Source organism: Dreissena polymorpha, chromosome 5, assembly GCF_020536995.1.
Source record: "Dreissena polymorpha isolate Duluth1 chromosome 5, UMN_Dpol_1.0, whole genome shotgun sequence".
Classification (NCBI taxonomy): domain Eukaryota; kingdom Metazoa; phylum Mollusca; class Bivalvia; order Myida; family Dreissenidae; genus Dreissena; species Dreissena polymorpha.
In genome coordinates, this window is record NC_068359.1 from 63,309,416 (window position 1) to 63,323,417 (window position 14,002).

A 14,002-nucleotide genomic window follows, 5' to 3' on the forward strand; every position below is an offset into this window, starting at 1 on the left:
TTGCAATTATATTTCCAATTTAAAAATCAATAAATCCATTTTAAAACACAAATCTTTGATAATCACACAAAAAATGCAGACCTCATCAATAAAATGTTGCCTAAAAAATTATATCTTCTCTAATCTATGGTGCCACACATCAAAGAAATAGCACAACAAGATATCAAGTTGCTGATCTAAAAATAGAACAACAAGGTTCACTCAGAGATGTGTATTGATTTGTGCTAAGGCAGCTGATAAGGGTCAGTTGGAGTAATTAAGTGTGCATTCATGATTGGAATTCAAACAATTCATGCTATGAACAGTATTTTCTCCCCTAAGTAATTTTCTTCGAGAATATTTAACTAGAGTGTAAACAAGGTTTTACTTAAGCCATATATGGAAAAATGCCCCGCCCCCAGGTGGCCATGTTTTTCAACCAACCCAAACCATTTTCAAACTCTTCCAAGATATAATTAGGATGAATCTTCTGACAAAGTTTCATAAAGAGCGAACAATAAATGTGGCCTCTAGAGTGTTAACAAGGTTTTACAAAAGCCATATATAGCCGTATACGGGAATTTACAGCAATCGGAACCATTTTCAAACATGTCCAAGATATCATTGGGACAAATCTTCAGGCAAAGTTTCATGATGATCGGACAATAAATGTGGCCTCTAGAGTGTTAACAAGGTTTTACTAAAGCTATATAAGAAACAAGACAAAATTGTCACAAAACCAGGTTTTCAACTCAAATTGTGACCTTGACCTTGAAGATATTGACGTAATTCTTTCGCGCGACACACTGTCCAATGGTGGTGAACAAACGTGCCAAATGATTATAAAATCTCACAATGATTGACATAGTTATGGCCCGGACAAGCTCATTTATGGCCATTTTTGACCTTTGAACTCAAAGTGTGACCTTGACCTTGGAGATATTGACGTAATTCTTTCACGCGACAAACCATCCAATGATGGTGAACAAATGTTCCAAATGATTTTAAAATCTCAACCAACCGGAATCATTTTCAAACTCATCCAAGATACAGTAGATTCCACTTAATTGAATATCGGATAATCGAATAATGTATCATTGGGACAAGTCTTCTGACCAAGTTTCATGAAGATTGGACAATAAATGTGGCCAGTAGAGTGTTAACAAGGTTTTACTATAAAAGCCATATATAGCCATATAAGAAAAAAATGCCCCACCCCCTGGTGGCCATGTTTTAAAGCAACCATTTTCGAACTTGTCCAAGATATCATTGCGACAAATTTTTAGACCATGTTTTAAGATGACTGAAAAATAAATGTGGCCTCTAGAGTGTTAACAAGGTTTTACTATAGCGATATAAGGAAAAATACCCCGCCCCCTGGTGGCCATGTTTTTCAACCAACTGGCATCATTTTATTTCTCGTCCAAGATATTATTGGGATTAATCTTCTGACCAAGTTTCATTAAGATTGAAAAAAAAATGGGGCCTCTAGAGAGTTAACACAGTTTTACTATAACCATATATAGCCAAATGAGGAAAAATGCCCAGCCCCTTGGCAGCCATGTTTTTCACGCAAACGTAACCATTCTCGAACTCATCCAAGATATCATTGAGAATCATATTTCGACCAAATTTTATGAAGATTGGACAATAAATGTGGCCTCTAGAGTGTTAAGAAGGTGTTACTATAGCCGTATAAGGAAAAATGCCCCGCCCCCGGCGATCATGTTTTTCAACCAACTTGCATCATTTTCGAACTCGTCAAACATATTATTGGGATGAATCTTCTTAACAAGTTTCATGAAGCTTTGACAATAAATGTGGCCTCTAGAGTGTTAACAAGGTTTTACTATAGCCATATATAGCCATATAAGGAAAGATGCCCCGCCCCTTGGCAGCCATGTTTTTTAAGCTAACGTAACCATTTTCAAACCCATCTAAGATATCATTGAGACCAATCTTCTGACCAAATTTCATGAAGATTAGACAATAAATGTGGCCTCTAGAATGTAAACAAGGCAAATGTTGACGCAGCACAACGCACGACGGACAAAAGGCGATCACAAAAGCTCACCATAAGCACATTGTGCTCAGGTGAGCTAAAAATACAGCAACTTCAGGTTCCTCTTAGCAACTGTTCACAAATGTCCATTTTATACATTCAATTATTTTATATACTATAGCCTGTTTTCGCCAACCCATTCTTAGACTAAAAAAAAGGAATAGAGTTAGACTTAATTAAATAGTCTTAGAGTTTCCAAATATTTAAGCTAAAAATGGTGCTTAAATCATGGACATATTGTTCTGAACAAAGTATTTTATAGTAATTGGTGTTAACTGCCATAATAGACTTGACTTTAAAGTACTTTTCGCGCATTACAGTTTCATGAATATCCTTAATTCTTAGACTTTAGTCTTAGAATCAAATGGGGAATACAGCCCGAAGTGTCATCCATGATTAGCCTGTGCGGACTGCACACATGCAATTTACACACATGCAATTTTCCAAGAAGGATTGATATTTTTCTGCATACCTTGATGTTTCCGGAAGTCCCAGTTGTGCACTATGACTGCTGGAATGTAATACTCATCATTCTCGTGACATTCAAAACAGTAGTAGCCGCCGTCAAACTTGCACACCCTCTGCTTGCCGAATACTGCAACACACATGCAAAACATCTACTTATCTACTGAATAAGTATATGAGTCGTGCTCTATGAAAAGGGGTTTAATGCATGTGCGTAAATCATTATCCAAGAATAGCCTATGCAGTCTGCCCAGGCTAATAAGGGACAAAACTTTCTGCCTAAACTGGACTTTTGCTCAGAAAATACTTTCTTTAAACAGAAAATATCATAAATGCGAAAAGTGTCGTCCTTTTCACAGAGTACCACTAATATGATTGAATGTACTTTATAGGTGATCACATTCATTGTTTTAAACTACAACAATTTGTTCACACGCACCTTTCTGAACGTTTCCAAACACATAGGTAGATGACTTAAGTTGCATTTCATACACTAGAAATGACAGAATGCTTTTGCAGAAATATCTTGGTAGAACAACATAAGCACTTTTGGTAAGATTAATTGCTTGCATTTAAAAAATATAATTTATAAATAGTACAAATAAATGTCTATAAATAGCATAAATAAAAGAATAACATGTAAAAAGAAAATTCAATAATAAAACAAGAGGGCCATGATGGCCCTGAATCGCTCACCTGACTCATTAAGATCAGATGAAAACTATGACCTCTATTGTCTACACAATGTTTTTCTATGATTTGACCTAGTGACCTAGTTCCTGACTCTAGATGACCCAAATGCAATCCCAATCCAGATTTCATCAAGATAAACATTCTGACCACAGTTCATTAATATTGGATGAAAACTGTGACCTCTATTGTCAACACAAGGTTTTTCTATTTATTTGACCTAGATTTTTACCCCAGATGACCCAAATACAATCCCACCCAGATTTCATCAAGAATTCTGACCAAATTTCATAAAGGTTGGATGAAAACTGTGATCTCTAATGTCTACACAAGGATTTTCTATTATTTGACCTAGTGACCTAGTTTTTGACCCCAGATGACCCAAATAAAATCCCAACCCAGATTTCATCAAGATAAACATTCTGACCAAATTTCATAAAGATTGGATGAAAACTGTGACCTCTATTGTCTACAGAAGGTTGTTCTATTATTTGACCTAGTGACCTTGTTTTTGACCCCAGATGACCCAAATACAATCCCAAACCGGATTTCATCAAGATAAACATTTTGACCAAATTTCATCAAGTTTGGATGCAAACTGTGACCTCTACTGTCTACACAAACAAATTGTTGACGGACGGACGCACGGACACACGCAGGCACGCACAACGGACGCCGGACATCACAGGATCACATAAGCTCACCGTGTCACTTCATGACAGGTGACCTAAAAATATGTGTCGGAGATAAACATGAACAGTTGTGGTTAAAATCCCATAGAAACAAGGGCTGTTTGTAAAACATGCATGCCCCCCTGTATGGGCTATAAGTTGTAGTAGCAGCCATTGTGTGAATACGTTTTTTGTCACTGTGAATGGTGGTGGTGGTGGTGGTGGTGGTGGTGGTGGTGGTGGTGGTGGTGGTGGTGGTGGTGGTGGTGGTGGTGGTGGTGGTGGTGGTGGTGGTGGTGGTGGTGGTGGTGGTGTAGTTGTAGTAGTAGTAGTAGTAGTAGTAGTAGTAGTAGTAGTAGTAGTAGTAGTAGTAGTAATAGTAGTTGTAGTAGTAGTAGTAGTAGTAGTAGTAGTAGTAGTAGTAGTAGTAGAAGTAGTAGTAGTAGTAGTAGTAGAAGTAGTAGTAGTAGTAGTAGTAGTAGTAGTAGTAGTAGTGGTAGTAGTAGTAGTAGTAATAGTAGTGGTAAAAGTAGTAGTAGTAGTGGCAGTAGTAGTAGAAGTAGTAATGGTGGTGGTGGTGGTGGTGGTGGTGGTGGTGGTGGTGGTAGTAGTACTAGTAGTAGTAGTACTAGTAGTAGTAGTAGTAGTAGTAGTAGTAGTAGTAGTAGTAGTAGTAGTAGTAGTAGTAGTAGTAGTAGTAGTAGTGGTAGTAGTAGTAGTAGAAGTAGTAGTAGTAGTAGTAGTAGTAGAAGTAGTAGTAGTAGCAGAATCTCTGCTGTAAAATGAGATTTTGAATGAATTAAAGGGAGGCAAATCTGTAATAAAAAGAACATGCATAAACCGTAGTTGTTTCCCTTGTTTGAACCATGCTAAATCCTTACAAGTTTGGAAAGAATTGGATGAAAAATTTGGACTTTATTGCATAAACACCATTTTCTCAATTCACGGGGAGGTAATTCTGTACTTCATGGACCAATAATGCTCATTTTTTGTAGAGTTTGTGTCCTCATTGATATAAAGACACTGTGCAAATTTGGAAAGGATCGGACAAAAAATGTGGAAGATTTTCGAAAGTTTTCACAAAATAGGCAAAAACGAATAAACATGCAAAGTTCAACGAGCTCCTGCGGCCATGTTTCTTGACGAATCAAATTTCTTTGAACAACTTTTTCAGGGGAGCCCTCAAAGGTCATCCCTGTGAAATTTTTTGAAAATCTGATGAGCGGTTTCTGACAAGAAGATTTGTTAAGGTTTTTACCATATATGGTCATGGCGGCCATCTTGGTTATGTGATCAAATTTTTTTTAACAATTCTTTTGTCCCATGACCTAGGGATGCTCCACATGAAATTTAGTTGAAATTGGCTCAATGGTTTAGTAGAAGAAGATGTTTACAAATTGTTTACAGACAGACGGACGGACGCCGGACGCTGAGTGATCACAATAGCTCACCCCGAGCTATCGCTCAGGTGAGCTAAAAACACGCATCATCTACCTAAGACCCACCTTATATTCATCTTATGGGGAGATATATTAAGGAAGCATGATACAACTGGTCCCCGTCTGACACATCCATAACAAAACCTTCATTGACAGATACATTTTCTTTAAAAGGATCTGCCCTTCATTCACTCAGTTCTAATATAACTTCACTCACTCATCGTAACTTAAATAACACTTGTTCATGTGTAACTTAATCATTATTTAAAGATGATTCGTTTTCAAGTGGGCATAATACAACTAGCCCCTGTCTTACTGAGTCCCAGACGTCTCTAGTACAGCCCCTACACTGAAAGTAATTGTTATGAAGTTTACAGTTTAATGTGCGCAACTCAAACTAGGAAGCACTGTTAAATTATTTCTGGACCCTGTCTTACTAAGTCCCAGAGGTCTCGTACAGCCCCTACACTGACAGTAATTGTTATGAGGTTTACAGTTTAATGTGTGCAACTCAAACTAGGAAGCACTGTTAAATTATTTCTGGACCCTGTCTTACTAAGTCCCAGAGGTCTCGTACAGCCCCTGCACTGACAGTAATTGTTATGAGGTTTACAGTTTACTATGCACAACTCAAATAGTGAAGCCCTCTTAAATTATTTCTGGACCCTGTCTTACTAAGTCCCAGAGGTCTCGTACAGCCCCTGCACTGACAGTAATTGTTATGAGGTTTACAGTTTACTATGCACAACTCAAATTGTGATGCCCCGTTAAATTATTTCTGGACCCTGTCTTACTAAGTCCCAGACGTCTCTAGTACAGCCCCTGCACTGACAGTAATTGTTATGAGGTTTACAATTTACTATGCACAACTCAAACTGGCAAGCCCTGTTAAATTATTTCTGGCCCCTGTCTTACTGAGTCCCAGAGGTCGCTTGCAACCCCTGCACTGAAAGTTCTGGGCATCAAGTCCTTTCTCATTGGCAATCTCGGAGAACAGTCGTATCTTTGAGACTTCATTCTGAAAACAAAATGGCAATCATAAGTTTGTTTGTGTTTGGAATTTCTGCACTATTTAAAGCAACTTAACTGATAAAATGTACCATTATTAAAATTTGCTGCCTCAAGCAGTTATGAGATTTGGTTTATTTTGAGTCATCATAATTTAATGTCTTTACTATGCAAAAATAGCAATTTTGTTATAATAAGTTCTAAAAACTCTAAATTCTGTTTGATTAATGTTTGTTTAGTAGAAAAAAGGTAAGTTAAAATATTAAATTAAATGTTCTGCCCAAATTCGGCAAGCAGAGATGTTAATTTCATGTTTACATTAAATATCCCAATTACTCTAATAGAGACAATTTTAGAACAGTTTAAAAGTTTTATTAATTGTAAATTGTTAATATGTTAGGAAACATATGTTATGGTTTAACCCTTTACCACTTAGATACTTATTTTCACGCATTTGTAGTCCCTAAGAAAGTTATATTTAATTTAATACCTTTTTTACTAGATTCAAGTTTGTAAGACTTCATCTCCAAACCTTAGATACTAAATAGCAGCAAACAGCATGAAACCTGAACAGACTATTTGCTGCTCATCGGTATCTAAGGGTTTGAAAATGAAGCCTTCAAAATTTGAATCTAGTAAGAAAGGTCTTTAATTAAATGCAACTTTCTAAGGGACTACAAATGCGTCAAAATACGTATCTAAGAGGTAAAGGGTTAAATATGTATCTAAGTGGTAAAGGGATAATTGAATTCCCTGTAAATGTGTCTCCATATCATCTATACGTACGTGAAAAAATGTAAAAGGATTTGAATAATGTACACAGCTCACTGTCTAAAGCTAACTTCTGCATAATCTAACATGCATACAAAGTGAAGATAACTAATGGGGTAATTACATGACAGCCAAGATGGGGACTTCCATGCTAAGACATGTTTTTTTCGCTGTTTTATAACCTTTATTACTTTTATCACAAAATTACATCTCCCGCTAAGAAATATTTGTATTGAGTTAAGTCTAGATATTAAGCAAAATCTAATATGCAACAGATGTTTATCACTTTCTTTCTGATATGGCTGGAAAGTGAGCGGCTTTGAAATATTAAACAAAAGCAATAAAGGGTTTAAAACTGCGAAAAATACTTTTCTCGGCATGCATGTTGCCATCTTGACTATCACGTGATTACCTCCTCTGGATGACATTAAAACAAGAAACAAGAACAATCGCACAAACAAATAAAACATGCGCTTATAGGTCTTATCTTCAATTGAGAAAAGTACTTGCTGATTAATGTGTTACAGGGCTAAACAACAAAACATTTTGTGTATACGCGGTGTACTGGGAAATCAGAGCTTAGACCACACAGGCTTATCAGGGATGTCAATGTCCGTTTTTATGGAAATTTTTGTTTCCATTAGCTAAAAAACCACATCTATCCATGAAAATAAAAAACGCAAATACTGTGTCAATAAGTTTTTGATATATCATGAAAATAAAAATGTTGTGTCGATACTGTGGTCTAATTCCTGGGAATTGAGGAAGTCTCTACTAAACAAAAATCCAGTGTAGGCTGAAAGAATTGTCTTACTGTAGAGAAGACAGCACAGGCTAATCTGGGATGATACTAAATGGACATGCATTAATGCCAGTTTTCTTAGAACACAGCTCAAATAAGCAAAGCACTCTCTGGTTAATGTGTTAACAAGCTAAACAAAAAGTTAACTGTGTATATAGAATACAAAACAAATGAAAAATAACCCACACACTACAGTTTTCTTACCAATTAAACAAATCATTATGCCCACAGAGAAAGTTTCAATATTTATCACTCGATAGGAGAGATAATTTTTTTACCACTCTGACCAAACTGTCACCAGAAAACTGAAATAAGTGGGCCTTAAAAGCATATGGCTGGTCACCTTAATATGCAGTTCAGACCTGCAGGACTAGTGCAGTCTTTAAATATGTTTGTCCCCTGACATAAAAAGAACAATGTTCTGACTAAGTCAGATTGAAGATTGGGCAGTGAATGTGAACTTAAGACATTAAAAAGTTAAATGTGTAAGACACAGTATAATGAAATACAAATAGTAATCAAGATATCTCTCCATATGCATGTTTTGCATAGGAAAGCTAAAGAATACAAAAAATACAAACAAAGAAATATTTGTCATTTAATATAGCAAAATAATTTGTTTATGGTATGAAACTCTGTAAAATAACAAAATCAATGTTTCCTGGTCTTTACAATACTGTGCAGTCTCAAGCTGTAAGTTATTCAAATATTTCCCATTAATCTGTACAGTCATCATTTAGAACCTTACATACTAAAATTTTGTAAAAACAATTGATATAATTCATTTAAAATATACCTGTTAAACAAATAAACATAAAAGAACAAAGTGGTTCACTTAAAGTGAATACGTGTAAAATTTTACGCTTCTGTTCAAAATATGAAGCAAACATAATGAATTTTTGCAAAAAACTTATTTTTCTGAATTCACTTTTAAAACTTTTTAAATTCAAAATGTGCAAAGCCAAATCAATTTTTTTTTGGAGAGAAATACAGATGACTGACTCAATAAAATATTTCTTATATTCCGAAATATGACTTTGCCTGTGCTAATCCTGGGACAACACTTGAGTCTTGACACCCATGTATTAACCCTTTGCATGCTGGGAAATTTGTTGTCTGCTAAAATGTCGTCTGCTGAATTTCTAAAATTAGCATTTTCTTTGATTTTTTCAAAGAATACTATCAGAATAGCAAACAGTTTGGATCCTGATGAGACGCCACGTTCTGTGGCGTCTCATCTGGATCCAAACTGTTTGCAAAGGCCTTCAAAATTCGGTTCCAGCACTTAAAGGGTTAACCCTTTCCCACTTAGAAGCAAAGTGAAAAAGGCTATGTGCAAACAGCATAAACCAGAACAGCCTGTGAGTAACTCAGGTTTTATGCTGTTTGCTGCTAATTAGTATCTAAAGGGTTGGAAATGAAGCCTTTATAATTTGAATCTAGGGTTAAGCCAATTTTTCCAGAACATTAGAATGCCCTTCAAACAAGACCAGGAAGCAGAGAGCATGATAAGTCCCGTCCTTGCAGTCCACTGGTCACTCACTGATTGCAGGTGGTCCTCTTCGTTGATGACAACTTCAAACCCTTCTAAACCTGCCCCTTCCTGTTTATCGCCACATAAATACATGTTACAGACTGATAGGCAGAGCTTCTTACAAATACAGATGAGCCTCGCTCCCTGTGAAAAGGGGGTTTAATGCATGTGCGTTAAATGTCTCCAAGATTAGTCTGTGCAGTCCGCACAGGCTAATATGGGACGACACATTCCATTTTTATGATTTTTTGTTTCCAGAAAGTCACTTCTAAGCACAAATCAAGTTAAGGCGTAAAGTGTCGTCCCTGATAAGCCTGTGCGGACTACACAGGCTTATCTGGGACGAAACTTTACGCACATGCATTGAACCCCCCTTTCACAGATACAGATGCTAATCCTTCCGGACCCTCTTCAGTGGAGAGTACCACACAGTTTTGGAGAACGAGAAGATATGGTACCATACTTGATTACTTTTGGAAAAGATTCTTAAATGCATGACTAAAGGAAACAAATTGTAAATAAATTGAAGTTTACAGTGTAAGCATGATAAACCCTTAAGTGTCATTAAAAATATATCTTTTTGTCAACTTATTGATAGGATATATACAACAACAGACATGAATGAAGATTGTCTGACATCACAAAAAGCCAGTGTTAAATTGCAAGATTGCCCGAATTACTGTCTGTTAATTTTGTCTTCCAAAGATAGCAACCATCTTGCAGTTTTCATAACAAAATTATTTTGCGGTTTCCGGTTCTATTGGGCTCCGCCATTAACATATAGCACAGTATATTACACAGTACAAATGATAAATTCCCAAAGCAATTCTGGATATAATCTTTACCAGTAAATCAATTTGAAAATGTAAGCAAATAGAGAATAATAGGTTAGTGTTGATTAAATATCAGGTTTATCATGCAAGGCTTAGAAAACAAAAAGCACGAGCCTTGGCGAGTGCTTTTTCATTTTCGTGCCGAGCATGATAAACATGATCTATAATCAACACTAATCTACTATTCTATTTATCCCACTTTTTATTTTGAAAAACCTTTTTGTTAAAACAAAATTAGTTTGACTGGATAATTTCGCTGGATTTATGACGTCATTTCGTCGAAATATTGACGTCATCTCCTGCCGTTGATTATAGATGATATTTAATCAACGAGGCTTTAATCAACCGAATTCGCTGTAAAAGTAGGAGAAAAGTAATTTTCATAAAATGAAGTAAAATACAAAATGTTGGCCTTGTTATCTAGTTGTTCATATTAAGAGGATTTTGTTGTTTCCTGATTATGCATAAATTACTATGCAAGTGTTGTTTTCTTCACATATTTATTGTTTACAACATTCTTGACGTGCTTGATTTTTTTTAATTGCTGCTTTTTGAGGAAGAGAATGTCAAAGATTTTTGATAGTATAGTTTAGCCAACTAACTATAAACTTTGAATGTAAACAAAAGTCCACCAATGTCCCTCAGATAGAAGGAAAGGACTTTAAATTTTGGGGTCTATGCAAATCACAATACTGCAAAGAGGATTACAAAGTTTATTTATCTATTTATCTATTTAATTTTCATGCTTTAATTTCTATTCTAAAAGCATGCACATTTAAAAACAAATAAGAAATTTCAGTTTAGATTATCCATGATGATCGAATGTCAAATGGTAAAAACAAATGTTCTTGCTGTGCTCCGCTGTGAACGTCATAAATATATATTCAGTTCTCAGGTCCAGTTCTTTCCAGTTACCCAATCGGAACTACACAGTGCACATCACTGCTACACTTTTTGAGGTTTACTATGATATGAATGCTTCCTTCCTGTCAGTGTGTCTCTCTGTATAATTTATTTGTAGTTGTCTTTACGAAACTGATGGCCAATATTCAACTAGTTCTAGTAAGCATCTTACGTCTTATTAAACTTCTATCTTCTATCCCCTTTTCCATCAACTTTCTTCATCAATATTCAACTAGTTCTAGTATGCAACATACGTCTTATTAAACTTCTATCTTCTATCCCCTTTTCCATCAACTTTCTTCATCGTAATTCTTACACCAACAAAAATGGGATCTACAAGGATATAAGAATATCCATTCAGATCATTATGCTTATGATTAATCCCTTATAACAGCTTTCAATTATACCACATTTTACTACTTATCAAAATCACATGGCAATAACATACTATTTCCGTAACATCAAGCACTACAAGTTTTACAAGAAAAACAAAACAATACAGAATGATTACTACAATAATGCATATGTTGGACGAGAAAGATTATTGCTAAATAACATACCCCATTTAGATTCCTTCTATAAACACAACACTCTAGATGCCTCCACAATGTGGCCGACGATCAGAAATTCTGATGGCACCTCCTTCCAAACAACAAACGCTCTGGTCTTAAGCCCAAATTCAACTGACTCAGAAACACACAGAAAACTCTCGAACTCTCCCATACACTAACCAGGCTTCCTTGAATAAACAAAAGTATCCCCATACCCCAGACCTGACCCTAAATTTCCTATTAGATTTGACCGTATGATTTATGATTTCAGGGCTTTCAGTACTCTTGGATGTGTATCCCGCAGCCGGTTTATAGTAACATTTATACTTGCTATTCTAATTAACTATATTAACATTTACACACAAAACAAAACAACCCTATTTCTTTGACAGAGAACAACAATTTTTACTTTCTTTACATGCATCAAATAGATCTACTGATATTTGCGAAAGTATGAAAGAAATTACATGTATTACCTTATTCAAACAAAAAATGTATAAAATAAATATAAAAAAGTAAAACCAAGATAGATTATTGAATGTTTATTGTGCAAATATATTAGGAATATTTTTTAGTAAAGAAAAGTTTTTTTTTAATAGAACAGGAAAAGACATTGATGTTTAGCACATGCAAATTGCAGGCCGATGAAATTTAGAACTGGCCTGATTTTTTTTCCTTTTTGTAGGACAGTCAGGCCTGTAAATTGTAACTGTCCTTTGCCATGTCTGCAATAAGTACAAAGGGGCAGTGCTCTGTGAAAAAAGGTTTAATGCATGTGCGTTAAGTGTCGTCCCAGATTAGCCTATGCAGTCTGCACAGGCTAATCAGGGACAAGACTTTCTACCTAAACTGGATTTTTGCTCAGAAGAGACTCTATTGAAAGAAAAAATATAAAAGCGGAAAGTGTCGTCCCTGATTAGCCTGTGTGGACTGCACAGGCTAGTCTGAGACAACACTTAATGCACATGCATTAAACCCCTTTTTCACAGAGCAGAGCTAAAAATATAACAGTTACTGGGTAAAAATTCTTTCCTCAATATAAATGCATCTTCTGTCTGTACTAACATGTTTTTTTAAGTTTTGCGTACAAAGTAATTTTTAATTAAAGCTTTTTACAAAGTTTAAGTGCTGTTTCTACTACGTGGATAGAGTTTATAAGTAATCTTTTGGACGCAGAAGTACCATTACACTATCATGTGTACTAAGACTAAATCATATTTGTATTTATTTTTTATTTTGTAATTGTCATTTTTTTGGAAATTTTCATAATTATTTTGTCCAACTCAGAATTACAAGCAACTGAAGTTATACTTGAAATTGACTTACATTATTTAGATTTTAATTTATATAGCTAATGCAACTTTTTTCATCTATGCTTGCATTATATCATTGTACAGATAATTTATATACTTAGCATATTTACTCTTTTTTTTCATCTATGATTGCATAATATTATTGTACTATATGTTATACTTTATATGTATGTATATGCAGTATTGAAATAAAACCTGCTGGATAAAAAAAAGACTAAATCCTACGGCACCCACAACTTTCAAAGAATAGTATTCAAGCAGATATTCTCATCATTCGTTGTTTACCCAAAGTTAACGCTAGCTAACAACGTTTTATAAATATGAGCCTTGGCATTCTTTAAATGGAATTCACTTTTTTAATTGCACTCCTCTATTATTTAGTTTTGCACTCATCTTTTTTCTATCTCGTGGCCTCGACTGATAAACTCGAGGCCACGACATAGCTTATTCGTGGCCATGAATTCTTAAGTCGTGACATCGAGTAACTAAGTCGAGGCCAAGAGATAGAAAAAAAGATTGCAATTTAAAAAAAGAGGAGTGAATGTCACCTATATGCTACCGTAAACCCAGGATATATTGGAAATCTCAAAATAATGGATCACGGTCTAGTGGATATGCAGTTAATTTATGTATTAAGTCCAACGCTCATTGAAACATACCTCATTGGGTGATGTATCAGGGGAGATAAACGTGTTGGTTCTCTTGGGCAGCGTGGAGAGGACATCGTCGATGGAGTGCCTGGTTAGGGAGCTGCTTGGCGTGTAGTTCTGTAGCAGTGTGCCAAAACTCTCCGCTGAAGTAGAGAATTATTACATGTGCTTTGATACATTATGCTTCTTTCTATGAAAATTGGGCTAAATGCATGCGCAAAGTGTTGTGCTAGATTAGCCTGTGCAGTCCCAGAGGTTAATCAGGGACTTCACTTTCCGCTTCAAGTAGAAAGGATTATTTAATTGATCAATTCTGCTTTGTTGCGGGAAA

General features: G+C 35.5%; 1 protein-coding gene and 1 long non-coding RNA gene across 3 annotated transcripts in view; both read right to left on the bottom strand.

The window, feature by feature from the left end:
* Positions 1 to 14,002, bottom strand: part of LOC127881514 (uncharacterized) — a 61,079-nt gene that overhangs the window by 13,272 nt on the left and 33,805 nt on the right. Inside the window, exons 12-15 of one of the 2 annotated variants that reach the window (XM_052429428.1) lie at positions 13,681 to 13,814; positions 9,431 to 9,490; positions 6,222 to 6,324; positions 2,514 to 2,636 (exon numbers count right to left, since the gene is read on the bottom strand). In XM_052429428.1, the coding sequence (XP_052285388.1) occupies positions 2,514 to 2,636; positions 6,222 to 6,324; positions 9,431 to 9,490; positions 13,681 to 13,814 (420 nt within the window). The remainder of the gene's footprint in view (positions 1 to 2,513; positions 2,637 to 6,221; positions 6,325 to 9,430; positions 9,491 to 13,680; positions 13,815 to 14,002) is intronic. The other variant, XM_052429429.1, reaches the window with a different exon arrangement.
* Positions 10,954 to 12,032, bottom strand: LOC127881515 (uncharacterized). The gene is made up of 2 exons (XR_008050107.1): positions 11,718 to 12,032; positions 10,954 to 11,490 (listed from the first exon to the last, which is right to left on the bottom strand). It is a non-coding gene; the product is annotated as an uncharacterized LOC127881515 (long non-coding RNA).